This window comes from Chanos chanos, chromosome 10, assembly GCF_902362185.1.
Source record: "Chanos chanos chromosome 10, fChaCha1.1, whole genome shotgun sequence".
NCBI classification, from domain to species: domain Eukaryota; kingdom Metazoa; phylum Chordata; class Actinopteri; order Gonorynchiformes; family Chanidae; genus Chanos; species Chanos chanos.
The window spans coordinates 27,689,981-27,708,807 of record NC_044504.1 but is presented as its reverse complement, the minus strand read 5'-3'; the positions used below and the strand labels follow the sequence as shown (position 1 = coordinate 27,708,807).

Genomic DNA, 18,827 nt, shown 5'->3' with positions numbered 1-18,827 from the left:
TTATTTTAAATGTTTGTGGGTGTTTTGAGAAAAAAGTGGGTCACATATTTTGTGTTGTGTAACCAAACAGGATTTAAGCTGTCTGTTCCATGATTTATGTTGCATAGTGTTCAAGCACTAGGTGGCACAATTGCATTAAAAAGTTACTCTTTCAGAGCTAAACATGAAAATTCACTTTTTGCTGAAGATATTGTAGAATGCTCAAAGACTGATCTGCCTGATAGCCGACAATGTGAATTTTATTCTGACTGAAAGGGGGTTGAGAAAATTTCACTGCCCGCAGAAAGCGTGTATTTTAATTCTGTTTTGTATTTGCCTGTTGTCATACTGACTTTTAAACATGACACTCAAATTAGACCTGTACTACGTCAGCTCTCAAAGTCTCAATTAATCCTAAGAACAGAAGTCTAATGCACTGAGTGTACTGGTCTTTGAACCAAGTGGAGTTAAAGACGACATGGCATGCTGCTGAACTTTATAATGTGGCTACTATATAAGACCTACTTACAGTCAAAAATATCCATTACAGTCCATTGTTTATTGTCAGTGCTCACAAATTACAAACCTCTTTACTTTGTGACGATCAAAAGCAAAGGATAAAGAAAACCCTGAAAATTTTCCTGTCTTTCACAGGACAAAAGTATTGGATTAAAAGATTTGCCCCAGTCTCCTGAGTATTAATCTGTGTAACCCCCCCCCCCCCCCCCCCCCCCCCCCCCCCCCCCCCCCCCCCCCCCCCCCCCCCCCCCCCCCCCCCCCCCCCCCCCCCCCCCCCGCCCCCCAGCAGTGCCACTCATCATTCAGACACCTGTCAATCAATAATTGACGATACAGCTCAGATCACTGCATACTGCTGTGTGATTGACCTCTTACTTACATCATGCAGGCTGCACATCACAGGGAAAAAAACCCAACACAATCAATCCTTTTGGAAAAGAAAGCCTCTCACCACTGAAACATGTCATTCTAAATTATAGCTTCTCTCCGGTCAGACATGCTCAACACTTGTAGCAAGGCAGACTTGCGTGAGATGGTGCTGTGTTGTGTTTTATTTCCTTCCGTGGCATTTTGTTTAAGAGGGCATGAGTTTCCTTCCCAGTGTCCACTGGGTGGGGCTGCAGAAAGACAGTGGTTTCCTGTTGGCTACCCAGTCTTGGTTTTTTTTAAACACTCGGTTACTTTGAAACATTGGTCTCAGAAACACATGGCTTGGCTGAGAGACATTGTGTATGAAGGAGGAATATGATCAACAAAAACAAGTATGTTTGCATCACTGTAAATACAGCTGCTTGACTGGAGTGTTCTGTGAATAATTGTCTTTTTGTGCAAATAATTAAACAATTTTTTTTTCACATACATCTGAACCTCGATGAACTTTGTGAGATGTTTAAGGCTTCTTCGAGACATCATTTAAAGAGAACATGTCTGCCACAAATATACTATAAACAACTGCAAAATCTGACATCAGCTTGTTTTCGGAGAATCAGCTTTACCGTGCCACTTCAAGCTAGCCCTCATTGTCATTCCATAAGTATAACATATGGCGAACCTCCATATTCAGATTCAGAGCCTGCAGATATTTCAGTGCTAACACAATGTTCCTGTTATTAGCTGTGCATTTAAAAGGCATTGTTGAGAAAATTTTAGTGCCATAACTGGTTCCTGTCATTTTTGTTCCATGGTTTGCTATGTCTTCAATCCTCAGCAGGTGGTTATTATTCTTAGCTGTGAAGTTTAGACGTGGTGCAGTATCCAGTTTTCAACAAGTTTCAGCTGAGGGTTTTTTTTTTGGGGGGGGGGGGTTGTTTTTTTGTTCACGTCTTGTTGCCCCGCTGTAGGTATGACTCACAGGCTGGCGGTGTATAAATAGATACAGACATGTTCTTGTTTTGGAGAATTAAGCTGTTTTTCTTAGCTTACCTCCTGTTCCCTCCACTCTGAGACCTTTGTCCTTCCTTTTTTCCAATCTGTTCTTCCTGTATAAAATACGTCTATTATGTCTTTTTATGCATGGCAATATATATGTATGTTTTATATATATATATTGAATGTGTGTGTTACTCCTTGCTCTTATCCTAGAGTCTTTACATTTGTTTTCCTTTTTTTGGTCCTCTGGAATGCTTCACTCATGTGCTACTAAACACGTCCCTATAAACACAGGCCAGGTGCTTCACTGCAGCAATCAGTTCCCTGAATGGCCCCTTAATGCTATCCCAGACTTATTTCTCCCTTAGCCACACAAAACACAGACACACACTTATACACACATACACACACAGACACACACACACGCCAAGACTCCTAACCTGTGTATAATACTGTCAAATAGACTCCTCAAAATGTTCAGACTTCACAATTTAATTCATTGTGAGCACATGTTTCCAGCACCAAAGCTCTATTGTTCAGTGAAATGGCTTTATACTACGTCAAAATGACTCTGTTTCCAGTGTTTCAAGATCCTCTTGGAACAATTCGATGACAAAATTGACAAAAATGATTTTGCTCTCAATGAGTTATATGTATCTCTCAGATGCATGACAGAAATCAAGAGCTTATTTGAGTTGTTTTGTGACTGAGAGGGGAACAAAAAGGAATTTGGCATGGAGGGAGAGAAAGAGTACTGCCCGTTTGTGGTGGCCTGTCAGTAAGAGTCTGCAGCTGGCATTTTGAATCCTTTTTAGAGACCACACTGGTTACCATTCCTCTGTGAACAGACCTGATGACTTGTGTGTGTGTGTGTGTGTGTGTGTGTGTACGCGTGTGTGCTTGCAGATGTGAGTGAGCGAAAGAGGGTTGATGGATGAATTAATAACATCACATTTGTGTTACTTCATATTCACAGATGCCAGAAATATAATTCGATTCAGTTTGACCAAGCTTTGAGCCGGGTAAACGATCTTCTGAAAGAAAGGGGTGTTCTGTTCTTCTAAAGTGCTTATCTTGCCAAAGCTGCTTTTTGTCAAAACAGTTTGGGATGGTGGAAAATGTTGATTTCAAAAATGTTTAGGAAGATGATTTTGAGAATGTTGATTTTGAGAATGTTTGGGACAGTTTGGGATGGTGGAAAATGTTGATTTTGAGAATGGTGTTCTAGGATCATCCAGGTTAAGCACAATGCTGCACATTGTCTTGGACTTTATGTAAATTCAGTGGCACCCTAATTATTGCCTGGTTCAACCTTTGAGCATGTACTCATCTAGAAATTGAGATTATCTAGTGCTTCACAGTACTTTGAACTGAGTGTTGGTTTATGATGTTGTGCTGGCAAGAATTTGAACGCACGGAGAGACAGATTTGTGGGAATAGTATTCTGATATATATATATATATATAGCCTATATATAGTAATTGGAATATTAGAGGAATCAACAACGGACAAAATAGATATAGGTTCCCCTGTCTCATCATTTACCAACGTCCCTCCCATTCCACTCCCCCCGCCGCTTTCGCCTCCCTTACGGCGGTAAGTTTTTGGCTGAGATCATTCTGTGGTCTCTACCCGGGAATCCTCTAAAAGCCAAGGCGTCTGTTTTTTCACCTTTCTGATTGCGCACAAGGTTTTCTTAAAGTTTTTGCATTCTAGTCGAGGACATGCTTAGAACTCTGATATTTTATCTGAGTAAGTTTACCGAAACTTCACATTTCCTTGCTGGTGGATTTCCACTTGGAGAAGCCACGCGTCTCGTTCAGTGACTAGCGGGTGCCAAGGCTATCATCGAGTGATTACACATCTCAGACGCTGTTTTTCGGCAGAGGTGGGCGTACAACGTTCGTGAAGTTGCCAGTCTGGTGCCACGCTCACAGAATAGGTATCACAGGAACCGAGAATGGAGCAGTTGTATCGTTAACTCAGGGCAAGAATATAGTCTTTACGTTTGCGGTCAACGAAGCTGGTCTTCCAGTGTGCGGCCTCGTGAGCTGGATACCCAGTCACAATGGGATGCGGGCTACGAAAACTGGAGGACCCCGAAGACAGCAGCCCAGGGAAAATATATTCTACTTTAAAAAGACCCCAAGTGGAAACCAAAACAGACACCGTTTATGAGTACGTGCTTCTGGACTTCAGTTTAGAAGGTACTAAGTTCATTTCATTGAATTCCGTTTAGTGACAGCTTTTTCCTCATCTTTTTGTTGTGTATCGGATTGCATTTACGATATAAAGTTTAAGAGACATACTATTTACAGAAATTTGTCATTAAATTTGAAAACACATGGGCTCACACGCATAGTTAGTTTTGAGAGGAAAAGGTACACTTAGTAGTCTGAACACAACTCTGTAAACATCCTTCGAGTGTGAGGGTTTTGGGAAGTTGATGGATCAGGGAGTTTCTCCTAGCAACAGGGTCGCGGTCTCATCGGACCTAGAAATAGGTCGGGGTGTATGTTTTTCCCCCCTTTGCACCTCTGTCCGCGTGTAGCCACACGAAAAATATGGACTGCTACTGGTTAAAGAGAATTTTGGACGCCAGGAAATGAAGGTTTTTTTTTTATCACATCAAATGTCGGCGCTCCTCAGTTAATTCAATAAAATTATTCCGCAAGCTTTCGTTCTGACATGCTTTTCCCGTAGCATACAGATCTCTTTGTTAGAGTTAAACGTTAATCCAGCGTTTAGAGGGACCTTTGTGGAGACACGTTTACTACTGCTGGGTAATATGACCCATTTGAAATGGAAAATGTGATTTAAGTCACATATCCCAGACTTTCATTCTGATTCAGCGGTGGCCCGTTAGACTGATGAGCAGACCAGTGAAGCGTCCATTAAAAAAAGAGAGAGAGAGAGAGAAAAGAACAGAAACATCGTGAGGTTTTTCCGGTATAAATTTAGATGCCATGCTGTTTGATCAGTTGATCGTTTGGGGAATTAACTTTTAATCATCAGTTTTTTTATGGAAACTGTGTTTATTGTTTTTCCTCACTGAGTTCACTGCCAGTGGTCCCAGTTTTAATTTAAAACACTTCAGACTGGGGATTTTCCTTTTATTAGTCTGTATTAGCAGCACCATGTTTCTTTTTCTTTTTCAAAAGGTTAGAGAGGTTTCTTTGTTCTGGCTGCCCTGCTCTCATTTTCTCCTCTCTCACTGTCTGTTTTCAAGTTCAAGGTTGGTTACTCAGTGTAACTTTTATCAGCAGTAAATCACATTTTTGCTTCTTTCCCAGCCTAATCTGTTCATCTCTCTCAAATCTATAGAGCTTAGTCATGGCAGGAATTTTACTAACAGCATCAAACATTACTATCTCAGAACTGCACAAGAACTTCAACGTGGCAGAAGAGCTAATCCTGAATACATGGGGTTACATTAGTTGTAAAGTATGAAGGGCAGCTTTAACTGAAATGTAGTTTTAAAAAAAAAAAAGGTGTTGTATTGTGTCACTAACTTGAAGTCTCACAACTTACCAGTGTCAGTTACGTCTTCTCCTCTAAGTACATACAGTGCTACCTCAGTTGTACAACTTACATTCTAGAGGTTTTGCAGTTATTCAGTTCTAGCGTGACCCTCTGGTGTGTAAAGGCAGCTTCTCTCCCCAGCTATGTACCATAGAAAATATGCATGCACATGTGTGAGAGCGCTACAGCAAGCAGTGTTTTGTCCCTCGAGGGCTTTTTTTGCAGATGCATAAATCATTCCTGATGCACACCTGCATGACAGATGCAATGAGAGACTTGTCTCTAAGTGTTCCAACAGGTCTGCCAGACATGCACCGCCTCTATGGCATGACTATCAACAGGAAGGTGTTCCAAGAGGCCGCATGGTGAAAATGAAATATGATAAATATGTGTGATTCATTTTTTTAGGATTTGGGCTTGTACATATTTTAAATTACCCCTGAATTCCTGTTTTGGAATATCGAAATGCTTGAAAGGAGAGAGAGTTTTAAATTAGATAACTGACAGGTGAGTGAACATGTAAGTAACCTCGTAGATTTTCTTTTCTTGTTGAAAATATAGAGGTTTGTTTAAAACGAACTCAAGATCATTCTCCAACAGAAGTAGGTCTGAATAATGTCAAATATGGAAGTAAAATATTTATGCATTTTGTTAAAATATGTAATAGTTAACAGAAAGTGTTTTCAACTTAAGAGGCATTACTTCCTGGTATTGTTAGGAGCAAACAGATGCACCGTCATACTAAACTACATTCAGTTTTTAAACAGCCAGTGCCCAGAAAACATACTTCACTGACTCACCTCATATTTTTGGAAAAATTTTGGAATTTTTTGAAAAAGTGAATTCCACACTCAGTGACGTAGTATATGAACATGTGTTTGTGGAGAGCCAGATGTTGCACAGTATTAAAAGGCCAGAACAGACAGATTAGATTAGAAGTGAATGACCTTAATCACCCGTTTTGGATCTGTTTCACTGTTTTTCATTACCTGAAAAAGAAATAGATGGAATTAACTGGTAATTTTGGAATCAGACTCACATATAGAGATATGTGACTAAACCGTCTCCACTATTCTCTGTAATACAGTCAAACTGTTGGCCACTTAACCCCTCTAGATAACTCCAGTGTTTTGGCCTCATTTCGTTTGTAGTATAGCTGCCAGAGGCCAGTGATGGCAGATCAAAGCAGTTAATGGCCAAAGCTCATAGGCTGGTAGACTGGTCAGATGGAGCACAGCCCACACTAATGATGGCGACGAGAGACTGGCTTTTATTTATCGGGAAAAAAGAAAGAGATTAATAGAAACAGAAGGGCACAACAAAGGAAGGGGAGGAATGTACAGATTTGAGGGAACGAGTGAAGTTCAATGTTCAATACATTTTCACAAGTTAAAGTTTGTTGTTACAGTACATCGTCATTGGCTATATAGTATCGATATATTTTCACGAGCCTTTAGGCTTTCAGATTAAATAAATAAATGTTCTTCTCCAGGATACAATTTATCTGTTGTTAATTGTGTACGGTGAGGTGCACCAGCAATAGGGGTATGTGATGATTAAGAGCAGGGGACTGATGGATACAAATTTGGAGTGAGAAGAATGGATTTGATGTTCTCATCAACTCTCACCCCTGCCCCTTAATATACTGTCTGTTCCTGAGAGGAGGCCGGCAATTAATCCCTTTGACTCTCACATAGTGGGTCACTGGTCCATATCCTGTTCCATGTATTCTTTCTGTGCAGAAATCCTCTCGCAGCATGTGGGAGTATTTCAATACACAATCCTACAATCTACTGTAATCTCTCTCCCAGTTAATGCAAAACCCTTAGAACAGTGGGACAAAAGATTAAACCCTATCAAAATCAAATCAAATTTTATATAGGTTGTACAGCACCTTTTCTGCAAGATTACAATACAGAGGTGCTCCTTACAAGAAACAATAAATATAACTTGTTAAAAATGAAAATGATATAAAAGGTCAAACAAAAAGGAAAAGAAAAAAGGATAATAAAAGAACCCCTATGTAAAAAGAAGGCAAAAAAGATATGCTTTAACATTTTGCTTCAGAGAGTCAACAGACTATTGTGTTGAGGTCCTCTGACAGGGACTGTAAGCACTGAAAACTGCCCACCCATGAGTTTTGGTTCTAGTCCTGGCCAAAATTGCAAGGCCAGTGTCAGATGACTGGAGGGATCTGTTAGAAACGAATCATAAAAGCACATCATGCATATATTCAGGAGTAAACACCAGGAAAAGGATATTAAAACCCATTAGAACCAATGAAGGGAGTTTAGAGCTGATTTGATGTGTGCTTTCCTTCTAGTCTTGGATACCACACATGACTTTTCATTTTACATTGTCTACAGTTTACCTATGACTTTCTTGAGTAGGCTAAACGGGAGAGCATTGATGTAGTCAGGCTTACAAGACATTAAAGCTTGTATCACTCTCTTACTGTCTGCCATCTGTATTTATGTAATTAATGCACTGAGTAAGGTCATCTGTGAGATTGACATCATTGGGTGACACAAATATAGAACTCTGTATTGTTAACATGACAATGAAAGTCCTATGCTCTGTAATGGTATTTAAACACGTAAAGGCTGAGAAATACAGGCTTTATTATTGAGCCTGAGTGTGCGAGATGAGTTTTCATTGGGTAATAATCACCAAGGGAAGCATAAAAATCTCTGCTAGATACATAAAACCAAAACCAATTGGAATTGTGACGGAGAGCCAACCAATTTGTGTAATCTGTCATTGAGAATGCTGTGATCAATGGAATCAAAAGCCATTCTTGGTTCTTAAAGTACTAAGAGACTTTTTTCATCCATGTTCATTCACGAATTATTAGGAGATTTCATCTAGATCCTATTTAATGCTTTGGTGGACACAAAAGCAGAGTTTCTCAAGAATACCAATAGAATTACAACAGGCATTGAGCTATTAAAAAAAAATTGAAGATTTTTGCTTAGAAAAGGAATATATGAAACTGGCCTGAATTCAATTTGGGTTCATTCATTCTAGGAGAGGTTTCATCATACCAGCGAACAGGGAATGTTGTCTCTGTAAGATAATTTACAGAATTTTTCCTAAAGAGGTAGAGAGAGTCAACTGGGCATTACATTTTTCCTCAGCATCTTGGCATGGCACTTAAAGATTGCAGAATATACCCAACCAAACTGTCATTTCAAAATGGTGCAAACTCCTCACATTTAAATGTGAAGATGAGGCCAGACCATCAGGCATTTTTAATCACATTGTTGAAAATACTAAGATGCTCCTTTAAAAGATCAAAGTGAACTTTATGCTGGGTTTTCAACCATTTACAGTAACCTACTCTTCAGTTCCTCTTTAGGCTGATCATATTTTGCTCCCCTGTTGTGAGCGTTTTTTTTTTTTGTTTTTTGTTTTTTTTATTGTTTTGTTTATTACATTTCGTTGGTTGCATGGCACGAGAGGTTACCTCTGGCTTGATATTGAATTATTTGCTAGATAAAGTTAGTGGTGGTATGTTATTAAAGTATTTCATTAAATTCTCAGTAAGCTCAGAGGCAAAATAACGTGACTTGACATCCTTGTCATTATTACATGGCATGAAGACCTATGGAATGAAAAATATACAGTAATGATCAGACAGCACAAAGTCAATTACAGAGCACACATCCACTCGTAAGTACTAAATCCAAAGTATGGCTTTGGCTATGACTAATATCTATAGAAGTCAAGAGCTTCGTAAACTCAGTGCTTTTAGGAAATATTGAAACATTCAATCAGCACATTTAACTGTTACATTTTCATTGTTACCGATACCTTCCTTCCCTGCTGGGAACTCATAGATAAAGTAACTTCTAGTTAGACAACCCACCTATAGTATGGCGTGTTTCATATTGTCTTTAAAAGCGCTTTGAAAACCTTCTTAAAAGACATGAGCCACCTTAGAGAAGCATCATTCAAAACCCCGTGAGTGAGGTTGATATGTGTGTGTGTTGGAATGGTTAGCCAACAACACGGACAAGCAAGAGCTTATTTTAAAGACACACTCTCCAGTGTGGCAGTGGACCTTTGTAGCCCACAGATGTAGGTCCCTGCCCAGTTCATCAAATTTCCCATGATAACAGTTGTGCATCATACCAGTTTGATTGGCACAGCCATATGTTTCTGTTATGAGGTGGCAGGTGTGGTGGCCCTGTGACTCCTCGGTACTTTCTTGTGTGCACAGGCAAGATGAGTAATAATGGTGGGTAACTGGGGTGGGGACGGGGGGAGCGGCCGAATTAACGATTTATAGTTTTATCGCTCGACATTCAAAATCAGTTCTCTTCACATATTTCACGAGTAAAAGCAGCAGCTCTGTCCTCCTATGAACCAAGGCCGGCTATTCCAAACAGTACCGTGAAATATAATACGAGAGAACAGAATGCACAACGTAACACAGAAATATTGTCTTTCAAAATATATCATGCGTGATGAGGTTGTAGTTACTAAGAGGTGACTTGAGGAAAGGGAGTTTGATGGACTATGTCTTGCCATTTAGTGCAACTTAGGTTTACACTGAGAGGCACAGGGAAATTCACATTCACCAAACAGGAAGCCAGGGAATGTGTAGTTGCTGGCCCAAATGAGGAAGTAGCTTACAAGAGAATCCTGATCCCATCCAACCTATTCTGCATGTGGAGAAATCCTCTAAGAGCAAGTGAGGGTAATTCAGTACACAATCTCACAATCTAGTATAATCTCTATCCCAGTTAATCCAGGACTCTGGAAACAGTGGATTAAAAGATTAGTGATTTTTTTTTTTTGATTATTATTATTATTTTTATTATTATTATTCTATTTGATTTAGAGCAGAAAACATGAATGCTAAAGATAGTTCAGACAGGAGATTTGACTTAATCTAGGACGACCAATTCGTTTAGTCACAGCTGAATTCAGTTTTGAGTGAAGTTGATTTAGGTTCATCAGCGTGACGGTGTAATGTTTGGCTAATGTAATGACTCGCCAATTGAGCACCGCGTGTGTAGTCAACGGACGGGGGTAATCGTGCAGGAATGCTCTCACGCTCTGAAAGCTAATGACATCTTGCTTATTTCCTTGGACTATCACAAAGAGATTCCCACCAACTTAAACTTCATTAGCCACTGCAGCAAACACTTCAGTGGAGCTCTTTGTCTAACTCTTTAACCGAAGTGAAATGACTGGTTAAAGTAGACATAAATTCTTTAGCGTGAAGAGCCCTTTTTCCCTCTGTTTTTTCCTTTACATCAGGTGCGAGTATATTTTGCACTTTCTATTTCACTCTCCAGTGCTCTCTCTTTTTTTCCCTCCTCACAAGCTGCTCTGTGAACTTTTTTGAGCTATAAAAACTCTCATAAATTCCACTCTCTCTCTCTCTCTTTCTCTCACTTTTGCACTTCTCCCCTCATTCTCGCTCGTTTTCTCTAATCACCCGCCCCCCCCATTCTTGGCCTCACATCACATCTCCACAATCTTCTCTAACCCCCGTACTTTTCTCTTTCCTTCACTGTCTTTCAGTGCTTCTTCTTCTCCCTCTCTTCTCATTTTCCTCCGTCTTTACAGATCCTTCACCTCCCTCCCCCATCTAACACTCTCAGAGCGAGAACAGTGCATTCAGTGTGTTACCAAACAGGAAAGGGGGTGAGTGTGTATGTACGTGTGAGTGAGCGAGAGTGTGTGTGTGTGTGTGTGTGAGTGACAAAAGCTCAGGCTTGTGGTGGAGGGGGGGGGGGGGGGGGGGGCGCATGTCATGCCAGTGACTCTGTGAATGCTACCACTCTCCTTTTCCCCCTGGGAGCCATTTACTCAGTGTCATCCTTCTTTTTTTCTCTCTCTTTCTCCTTCCCCTGTTTCTTTGTGTCCTTCTCCTTTTCTGTAATTCAGGTGTGCTGCTACACACGTTGTAGATTAACATGGATATGCACTCACCAAACTTTTCCCTCAGTTACTGGCCACCCACTTAACTGTCTGTTCTGAGCCAATGCTGTCTCTCTCAAAATCTTTTGTTTTCTCACATTGCCAAATTGGACAGGGTTCCTGACAGCGTTACAGGAAAGAAAGTACTAAACTAGTTTGTTTACTACTTAATGGATGTTTTGTGAGAACATGGATCTTTGGAAAGGATGTTTTGAAAGTGGATAGATGTGCCTGAGAATGTTCTGGAGTTGTGCGGGTGTTTAAATGTGATTTTTTTTTTTTTTTGCCATACCGGTTGAATGCCTTGGGTTGCCTGTGTGTGTGTGTGTGAGACCAAGAATGTTTGTGTGTGAGTATGTTTGTGTTGTGTGTTTTGGAATGTTGTGTGTGTGTGTGTGTGTGTGCGCGTGTGTGTGTGTGTGTGTGTGTGTGTGTGGCATGGGGCCAGCTCTCTCTGAACAGCAACTCTTTGTGGACACAGGAAGTGAGTTTGGGGGTTGGAGTGGTGATAGGGGGCTAGTTTAGGGAGAAGGCCAGTGGAGGGGGATCTTTCGCCAAAGGCTATTAAGAAGGGGGTGGGTGTCCTTCGCAACACTATGTCGTAATAATCTTAACCCAACACTTAGAGACTAAACATTTCTCCCTCCCACACTGAACGTGTTAGCTCAGCCAACTCTTTTGCTCGGAGTGTGCTGCAGTGTCAGGATTCAGCTGATATTTAAATGGCAAAACTTCTAAAGGAATATCAAACTTTTCCATAACAAGTTTCTCACACCAGTAAACACCCAAAACAAATGTGCGCACGACAGCTACCCGATTAATATGCAATACGATCTTGTAACAAAACACTCATAAAACTCACTTGTATAAACATTTCAGAAGCAAATGAATCACAGCAGTAAATATATCTGCAGTGGAAGTACACCAAAACAAGAACACCAGTTCAGAACACAGCCGCATTTTCCAGACAAAATACACGCCTCGCCAACATATACAAACACAAACACCGTCGCAGCGAGTCAGTCTTGATTTATTTCAGTTTAGTTGTGGAAAAACAAGTAACATTCAGTGTGCTCGCTAGGTTTAACTTAATTGTTTCTGCCCAAATCTCGCTTTTCAGGGAGTCGCCCCACGGTGCAGTTTCTGTCCTCACTGTGTGAGTTGCCAAAGGCTTTGGAGCCCTACTACACCCAGGGCTATGTGCTGGCCGCCCTGCATCCCATCATCCTCTCTGTGGGCCGCACCCGGGCCCTGCCCTGCAGCCTGTTGTACCGGGCCATCCTAGCACGACTGCGAGTCAGGTACCAATCACAGCGCTTCCCCGTCACCCCCTTACTGTCATTGGGTAACCACTCACCCACACCTCCCTCTGTTATCTATCCAGTATCCAAGGCAGGTTAGGGAGACTATAAGCCCCACCCATCTAGACAAGTAAATAATTGATTATTTATGAAGGGGCTGTATATTTAATGAGCGAAATCAGACAGATTGGATTGTGGAGGAGGGTTTGGGTGGATGTACTTTCCCATGACAACAAAATCGGAGTGTTCTTGGACCAATAAGATCTGTATAAGCAGTTGACGGAAGTGGTCCTTTGCCTATGATACAGCTGACGCCATTACATTTTTCATAAGACAAAAAAAAAAGCACAAAAATGTTTCAGGTAATGAAAAGATACTGAGAGTTTGTATTATCCATCAGGGTGTGCTTAGAAAACAAAGGGTCCTGTTATGAAAAACCGTGTAAATATTTCATGAATAATGTCTACAAACATTCTGACCATTGTAAATCTGATCACTCAGGATTCCATTTCTGTGAATTGAACAAACGGACACGGTTTTTGCCCTATACAGTGTGTTCAGGGCTCTCAGGACTGACTCTCATTTTCATTCTCCATTTATGATGTTTTATATGTGATTTTAGAAATATGCATTTATTATTTATTTATACTGTTGTGGTATGATGTAAATGAAATGTAACTTTAAACATGTGACATAGTGTTTCCTGTGGCATTATTATAAAGCAGTGGTTCTCCTGAAGGTCCTCTGTCCTGCACGTATTTAATTTAGGTCAGGACTGACACACCCGATTCCACCAATCAATTAATCATCAAGCCCTTGATTAGCTCAATTAAATGTGATAATGAAGAGTTAAATTGAAGACGACGCAGGACAGGGAGCCCTCAGGACTGGAGTTGAGAACCACTGTTAAAAAGCCCATAAGAGCAAGACGTAGTGGTCTCAGACTCCATGTGGTGATCTGGACATGCATTTATGACTGTACCCAAATATGGCATTATTAATGTGCCAAGACTACATAACCCGAAATACGACGCGTGCCGTATCTTGTTCGTAGCGTTCTAAATAATATTCTTAAATATTTTGTCATTTGTTCTGTTTTACACCAGCGCGATAAGACTTAATCATTTTTAGGAGAAGTGTGTTTATGTGTGTGCGTGTGTGTGTTTATGTGTGTGGTTGAGCTTAACCCTATGTGTTACGTGTGTGTGTGTGTGTGTGTGTGTGTGTGCGTTGCAGTAAACAGGCGATGCCCATGAGCCACAGTGTGCCAGTGCTGAGGGTGGAGGAGTGGCCGCTGCCTGGTGATTCTCTGACCAGCGACACAGTCAGAGCTCTGCTAGACAGGGTTGGTGTCTATGGCAACATGTCAATGGCTTATTTTGGCTGAATTTAGGTCATGAGACCTCAGTCTCACATACATTTCAGAGATACTACATTACATGACCTGCATAGATTTATTACCATTTTTTTCCATATTTTGCAGAATCACAATATCTTGAAGGTTACAGTTTTTCACACTGAGTTTTATGAGCAGTGTGTGTCTCTGTGTGTGTGTGTGTGTGTGTGTGTCTCCGTGTGTGTGTATTCAGGTGAACAGCATTGCGCAGGGAGGCGTGAGGTTTGTGGGGTCGGTGCTCCAGCAGGCTGGAGGGGGGAGTAATGGACGAGTACCCAGTCCCAGGAGGGGCTGCCGCTCCCCACCCCAAACCCCACCACGCACCCCACCTGGAGACAAAGAGCTTGAGGACTCTGGCTACAGCCCAGGTCTGATACCTCACATCCTGACCTTGTTTAAAGCTGTTATTTGACCTGAGAAGAACGTGGTCCTCACTAACTGCTTCCATTAGCCAAATTGAAAACATTCGCCAAATTGATTTTATAATTCTCATTCTTTTTGTTTTATTTTTCTAAATGAAAGTCTTCGATAACACATCTGATATAGATAAAATTCTCCGTCTCGTAAATAAAATGGAAGCTTATGTGTATAGTGCCTGAGTATCTTGCCTGAGATGGTGAAGCAAATATCATTCAGCCAAAGGACTGATGTCAACCCCAGTTACAGCGGTTGTCAAAAATTAGATCAGCCTCAGTTTGCCCAGTACCAGAAACCCCTCCTTAAATGGCCTCTCTTAAAGCATGAAAAACCCACTTTTTCATATATCCATCATCAAGACATGATGGTCTGTTTGGTCGATTGTTTATTCCCTACATTTACAGTTATTCACGCTCCTAGTGATTTTGGAGTCACCCCACTCACTCTCTCTCTCCTCAGAGATGTCACAGAGCCTCAGTTTAACTGTCTCGTCTCAGCGTGGTTACCACGGTTGCCAGTGGTTTTTATCTGTAGTCTTGCCTCCTTAGCCCCAGGGCTCCATGTCAGTGCGCCATACTTACATGTGACTGTGTGATGGTTGCTATGGAGAACTTGGGTCAAGTGGAGGTTTCTAGTATGCTGACTTCAAACGTTGCATTGTATCATCAGGACAGCTTATTGACACGTGTGACATGTTTACAATCACCAGTGAAGATGTTTGCTTGTCTTAAGTGGTGGCAAATCAAAGTAATTGAACCTTTGTCTTTTTACAGTGGTTTTGTGGCCTTTTCTCATTTTGCTGTTAGAGGATCTAGAATCTTTTGGTTTTTAAAACAGTATCGTGCAGACATTGACTCGCTCTCTCTCTCTCTTTCTCTCTCTTCTCTCGCTCTCTCTCTGTCTCTGTCTCTCTCTCTTTCTGTCTCTCTCTCTCTCTCGCTCTCTCTCTCTTGCTCTCTCAGACCTACGACTGTTAGTACTCTTTCACTCCTGGGCTCCTGGCTATGCTCCTCTGGATGCGCTGGCTTGCTATCACCAGGGCGCGCTCTCCATGCGCGTGTCCAGGAAAGGCCAGGTTGTCAGCTCACTGGAGGCCGATTGGCTGGAGCTCACTGCTGCCTACTACCGAAAAGGCTGGTCATTGGTTGACTCCTTTGTCTACTGGGACACACCCAAAGGTATCTTTTAATACATATATATTTTTTAATACAGCAATTTTGCTTCTGAAATCTTGTCAGAATCTAAGTCCACTGATGGTGCACTCACCACTGCTGTTTTCACCGACAGTGCTTTTGAATTTTCTGAAGTTAGTCAAAATCAGAGTCAAATGCACCACTAGTGTGCATACACCCAAATACGCCAAAATGGTTCGATGATTTCACCACCCAGTTTTTGATCTGGAAATTGCAACATATATTTAACTTTGTCTTGTCCACTCCAGACCACTCCGGTCAAAATATCTTTAAAATCAACATTCCAGCTGTGGTGTAAGCAAACAGCGTTCATATAACTGGAAAGGCTATGAAAGGAAGGGGTCAGTATCCTCTCCGCTGTCTTCCCAGGGAAGAGGATAAGATTAAGAGACAGAGGGATGAAAGATTTAAAGTGCTTTGCCTTCATCCATCACTTTGTGTTCCACATCTGTTTCTAGCTCTTTCTCTCATATCTTCCGTTTCTATCTCTTCATTGTCTTGATCCAGTCCCTCTTTTTTTTGCCCCCTTACCCTCTGAATTTTCCCCCATTTTCTCTTCCCCCCCCTTCCCTCCCCCCAATCATCCACAACGGGTTCCTTCCTTCCCCCCCCCTCCTTTACTCTCCCACCACTGCTATATTTAGAGCTTACATCCCAAACTCACGACCTCACTTCCTCTTTCACACCAGACAGGCAGGAGCTAAATCAGATGTCTGTGTGTGTGTGTGTGTGTGTGTATGTGTGTATGTGTGTAGACATCAGGGGCCTGCAAATGTAGAACACGAGAGAACGTAGAGTCTCTCTCTCTCTCTTTCTCTCTCTCTCTCACACACACACACACACACACACACACACTCTCTCTCACACACACACAGGCACCCCAATTTGTCTTGCTGTCTGTAAGTAGTTCATTGTCATCTTTAGTAGGTCACTGACACACTTTCAGCACTGACAGAATTAATGAGACCTACTGAATGGATTTAATCTGGTGTGTGGTGAAAAGGTGGGTGAAAATTAATGTAACATATGTCGATATATAGCCTGCATGTGCTCCAGTGATCCAAGTTGTAGTTCTCTGAAGAATTGGTTCTGTTACCTAATGTTAGCAGGTCAAAGAAATTAAATCTTGATAATCCATCAGCAGAATGCTCTCTCTCTTAAGAATGGTAATTATTCTTTAAAATGGTGTTTTTAAATGTCACTGGTGGAAAGAATTGTGCAGTGATAACACGTTTCCAAGTTATCAGCAATTACTTGACATTATATTTCACGTTGCAGACAATTTGGCACATTTCTGAAGTATCTAAACTTATGCTTCAATTTACCATGATGTGCTTCATCTGACAGAGTGTGGTTTGCTGTGTTCCCAGGTGAACCAATCCCCAGGTCTTTGGAGGGTCTGTTTATATATGAAGAGAGAAGCAGTGCACCACCTGCTAACGACACCATTGTAGTTGAGCAGTGGACAGTTATTGAGGTGAGTAGTGATAAAGATTGTTGTCTTAGTCAGCTTCTTTTTCGATTATGGCTTATCTTCACTAACGTTACAAAGTAAAAGACTATGGAGCACATTTTTGTGGTGATGAATAAGCTCAGTATAAATATTTCTTCTTTTATTTGTTTATTTATTTAAACTCCCAGTGCATATAATCCATCTTTGTTCTCCACAGGGATCTGATGTGAAGACAGACTATGGTCCACTCCTTCACACCCTGGCTGAGTTTGGTTGGTTACTCACCTGTGTGTTGCCCACCCCCATCATTCGCCATGACAGGTAACATATAATCACACTGAAACACACCTCATTTTTCATTTAAGAGATTTCCTGCCTGAGTGTAATGGACTTATGGACCACTGTGGACTGTGTCGTTTGATACAGTGAAGGAAACCTTGCCACCAAGCAGGTTGTGTTTCTTCAGAGGCCAGTGAGAAGCCAGTCAGGAACACAACAGAACCAGGTGATTGATCTGTACTGTGTATCTAACCTCAAAATGATACTGCACTGAACACACATTGGATTCTTCAGTCTATATAGGCCTGCTTAATGCTTGCCATTTCTTTGAACTTGTATATTGTTTCGCCCCAATCACTAACACTGATAATCCTGCTGCAGTCTTTGGTCATTTTGTAGGAATCATGTAGGTGTTAACAGGTGTCAGGACTTACGGTCCTGAGAGTAGATGTTTGTAATAAAAATACACCTTTCCATCTCTTGTTTACTCAGGCGGTGTCTTCACGCAATGAGGTTTCCAGCCGATCGGTGAGTCGTGGGGTAGGTGGACCCCACACGGAGGAGGTATCAGTGTGCTCAGGGGGCATTGGGGGGTTCCCTGTGTTTGGAGGGGGCTATTCCAGTGCCCTGTCCCATTTGGAGGATGGGGGTTTTGAGCAGGATGATGGGGCAGCTGAAGTCACCTGTATGTGACCGCCCAACCCTGTCACAAGGAAAAGGATTGGTCATCTTCCCCTTCCCCTGGCATGAGACTGTTTCTTAGATAAGAAATGTACAGCTCCATTTCTGGAGGACTGTTTTACTTTTTATGGCAGCAACTCTTTTGGGTTGAAGAAGCGTAAAGATACGTCACAAGTAAGCGTTAAGCTTATCCGCATCTATCCAACCCTCTGGGTAAAGAGTTTTAGCACCTCTGTATTAGGAGAAAACTTTTAGCACTTTTTTTTTACCGTTGTTGTAAATTTTTTAACAAAGCCATAACTTACTGGTGTAGGATGACTTTTGCTTTCATCTTTATTTCCATATCGTTTTTTTGTAAAGGGGAAACACGTGACAAAGCAGATAACTGTAGAGGAGTATTTCCGTTTTAGACAACATGCACACAACAGTTTTACACAACATGCTTGTTTATTCACTTTGATAGTAGTACACACACCGCGTCAGATTCTCACTAAACACAACTCTCTTCACCAGGAAGCACTAGTCCGTCACACTATCGAGGTAACTAAGGAAATCAGGAAAATTCACAAATGCACATGGATGGACCTTTGCACATTTCTTTGAATCAATTTGAATGTTTTCGTAGATTTTGGGGGGAATTTGTTTTCCTGTTCTCACCGTCCTTGTTAAACCTGCTGACGCTTCAAATCAGCCTCTTTCGACATCTGCAGCTGGCTGAAGTTGACAAAGCAATTTGGACACAGGAGGTCCACGAAGAACTATATAAACAGCCATTTGTGTTATAT

The 18,827-nt window shown here is 41.4% G+C and overlaps 1 protein-coding gene across 1 annotated transcript; it reads left to right on the top strand.

The window, feature by feature from the left end:
• Positions 1-3,912: 3,912 nt before the first annotated feature.
• On the top strand, positions 3,913-18,054 carry rftn2 (raftlin family member 2). Its single transcript, XM_030787264.1, has 9 exons — positions 3,913-4,073; positions 12,443-12,623; positions 13,860-13,968; positions 14,213-14,387; positions 15,399-15,614; positions 17,000-17,106; positions 17,300-17,403; positions 17,509-17,587; positions 17,854-18,054. Exons 1-9 carry the CDS (start codon positions 3,935-3,937, stop codon positions 18,052-18,054), a joined length of 1,311 nt encoding a protein of 436 aa, XP_030643124.1. The 5' UTR covers positions 3,913-3,934.
• The last annotated feature ends 773 nt before the right edge of the window (positions 18,055-18,827 follow it).